The 3,208-nt window shown below is 34.9% G+C and overlaps 1 protein-coding gene across 1 annotated transcript; it reads left to right on the forward strand.

The window, feature by feature from the left end:
* Nucleotides 1-2,322: 2,322 nt before the first annotated feature.
* On the forward strand, nucleotides 2,323-2,746 carry LOC142612317 (eukaryotic peptide chain release factor subunit 1-2-like). Its single transcript, XM_075784424.1, has 2 exons — nucleotides 2,323-2,485; nucleotides 2,610-2,746. The coding sequence occupies exons 1-2, from the start codon at nucleotides 2,323-2,325 to the stop codon at nucleotides 2,744-2,746; spliced, it is 300 nt and encodes a 99-aa protein (XP_075640539.1).
* Nucleotides 2,747-3,208: the final 462 nt, after the last annotated feature.

The raw sequence follows: 3,208 nt of genomic DNA on the forward strand, positions 1-3,208 counted from the left end.
GGACCCTATATATATATATATATTCCACGGGATTTCATACTCACTGACTCACGCTAGTAACTAACACATCTTTTATAAACTTAAAATACTTTTAAGGAACTCAATTATTTTCTAAAAACCTTATGACCTCCCTGGGTAATTTATCATATGTTTTCTCTATGTCACTAAAAACCATAATAAACCATTTAAAAATTTGCTTCTTCCTTCTGCTACAGCCTCTCAAACAAAAGCATCTTGCATAATAATTTGCAACTTGAAAGAAATAGAACTGATATTGGTCTGGCAAAGGATAAAAATAGGAAGAAAAACATGGTTATTTCCACTGCTTCCATATTGGCCAGGAATATTGTGAAGCAATATAACAACTAAACTGTAGAGTTTGAAAATTGGGACTCTTATCATGTTCAAGGAGAAACAAATAGCTTAACAGAATGTTTTTTGACACTATAGGAGACAGATGAGCTCCCTGAGGGATCCATAACAAAAATACTTATGGATATAATTATTATTGAGAATTTGTTAGCAAAGTGCTTAGTTTGATTACCCTAAGAGGAAAATTATTCTAAAAGCATTAGAATACATGAGTTATCTTTTGATTTTTTTGCTTAAGGATTGTCTTAAAGAGTCAATTCATGTTGTTTATTTTCAATTACTTATAGTTTAGAGGTGGATATGCATGAATAGTTAAGCAACATATGAATCAATATAATTAAAAGGCAAAACTGCACTATTGGTCCCTGAAGTTTACCTCGTGTGCGCAATTGGTCCCTCAAGTTTGAAGCGAGCACAATTAGTCCCTTAAGTTTTAAAACTGAGTTGTATTGGTTCTTTTACTAACTGTTATTAACGGTGTTACTTACGTGGCTAATAAAACAATAACTTGGCATTTTTTTAATGACGTGGCATGTTTTTAATTAAAAAATTTTATAAAAAAAATTTCCACGTATGATCAAATAAAATTAAAAAAAGCTTTGACCTAATTAAAAACAAAAACAAAGCTGATATTTGACGCACGACGAAAAGAGAGAAGGGGAAAGAAGGGGGATTGACAGCCGGTGGAGACAAAATCCCTAGCCTAGCCTAGCCGCCGGTGGAGACCAAACCCAAGCCTAGCCGCCGCCGGTGGAGACCAAAAAAATCTCTTTCTATCTGCTGTAAACCCATAATGAGAGAGAAGGGGAGAGAGGGAAGAAGCTAAACCTAGCCACCGCCGGCAATAGCCCAAGCCGTAGCTGCCGCCGGCGACATCACGACGGAAAGAGAGAAGGGGAAGAGAGAGATGACAGCCAAAAGCCTAGCCGCCGGTGGAGACCAAATCCATCCTCTCTGTATATATCTATACCTATTTCTATATGAATGAATTTAAATCTCTGCGGTCGCAGCTCTTGTAGTAGTCTGCGTTTTTTGGAGCAATAACATTACTAAATTATAATTAGGAACACAGAAACTGATTTGACACCTCCTATTTATGTCTTACCCAATGTATTAAAGCATTTTGGCTGGTAAGCACTTTTGAAATTCTATTTTAGTATTACAAGTGGAGAATTGACAATTAAGTTTAATGTTAAAATAGTTTGGCATTGAAAGAATATTATATCAAGTGGGATTATATTTTATTCTCAAGTACAGGTCAGTAAGATTTTGTTTTCGGAATCCATGTGGTGTTATATGTCTATATGTAAGCATGTATAGTATTTTCAAGTAGACTCAGCTGGTGTCAATTTAACTGGAACATTGCATATGTGAGGAACATGATTATGGGTGTTCTCCCCCCTCTTTTATTTAAATATTTGGCACTATGTTTTTGTTACCTGTTGCGTTGTATTAATTAACCTCATGATAAGTCATAAGAGTGCTATGTTTTTTTCACTCCATGTTTCATAATAATATGTAATGAGGAGATACTGTCTCATTTTGGCCAGTAGTGTGGCTGGAGATACACATTCTTTTGTATCATGTTATTAGTTCTTGTTGGAAGGTTAAAACTTCGCTTGAAACAGGTATTCTGGATAGTGTCACCTTGATAATAGTTGTTTTGTATTGATAATAATGTTTTGGAGTTGCTAGACATAACATATGATTGGTTCTGATGATACCTTTTCCAATTTACCAATTAATACATAGCCTTTGTGAGTTACATCACCTGTGTCAGTGCATGCGTGACCCCTTTTTTTTTTGGTATCTTATCTTTCACTTTTTTCTTTATTGTAGATTTTTGGAGTCCTAGCATTTTTGCTGGTCTCCTTTCTGTTCTGAAATGTGTAATTTGATTAATGCTGTCTTTGCAGGTAATCAACTACTTTTTCTGTATCTACTATCACAATGGCAGATCAGGAAGCTGATAAGAATATTGAGATATGGAAGATCAAGAAATTGATCAAAGCTCTGGAAGCAGCTAGAGGCAATGGCACAAGCATGATTTCTCTAATCATGCCTCCAAGAGATCAAATATCCCATGTTACCAAGATGTTGGGTGATGAATTTGGTACTGCCTCCAACATTAAAAAGTAGGGTGAATCGCCAGTCTGTGCTTGGGGCAATTACATCTGCGCAGCAAAGACCTAAACTTTACAACAAAGTTCCTCCCAATGGGCTTGTGCTCTACACAGGAACAATTGTAACTGATGATGGGAAGGAAAAGGTCACATTTGATTTTGAGCCATTTAGGCCAATGAATGTATCAACTTTGAAGACTATCCTATTGTATAAGAATGCGATGGGATTCAATTTTGGCCTTACAAAATAGTGATATAACTAGTCACGAATTGTATTTTGTATTTTGTATTACTTTTTGTGAATATATATTAAAAAAATTACCCCATAATACAACGAATACATGGCTTTATGCCTTCTCTTTTGTTTTTATTTATTAATTTGGTGTTTCTTGATTGTGCGTGTGTGTGCATGAGAGAGAGCCTACCTACTTGTACATTTGCAAGTCATGCTTTTGATGAAGATTTGAAACCAGCAAAACCTTTTGGAAGCTCAACGTTTTAACTAAACTCATTTATGCAATTGGGTAGTTTTCTCTTGTACTTCATGCTCAATTCTAAAGTTTTTTGAAGCTATTATCATTATTATTATTATTTTTTTTTTTTGGGGAAGAATCTTATTCACATTTCCCTCAAAACAACCATAGCCCTAAGACAACAAAAATAAGAACACTGAAACTGAAACTAACCTGCAGTTTTCAATTTCTCCTCATAAT

Source organism: Castanea sativa, chromosome 10 (genome assembly GCF_040712315.1).
Source record: "Castanea sativa cultivar Marrone di Chiusa Pesio chromosome 10, ASM4071231v1".
In the NCBI taxonomy this organism is placed as follows: domain Eukaryota; kingdom Viridiplantae; phylum Streptophyta; class Magnoliopsida; order Fagales; family Fagaceae; genus Castanea; species Castanea sativa.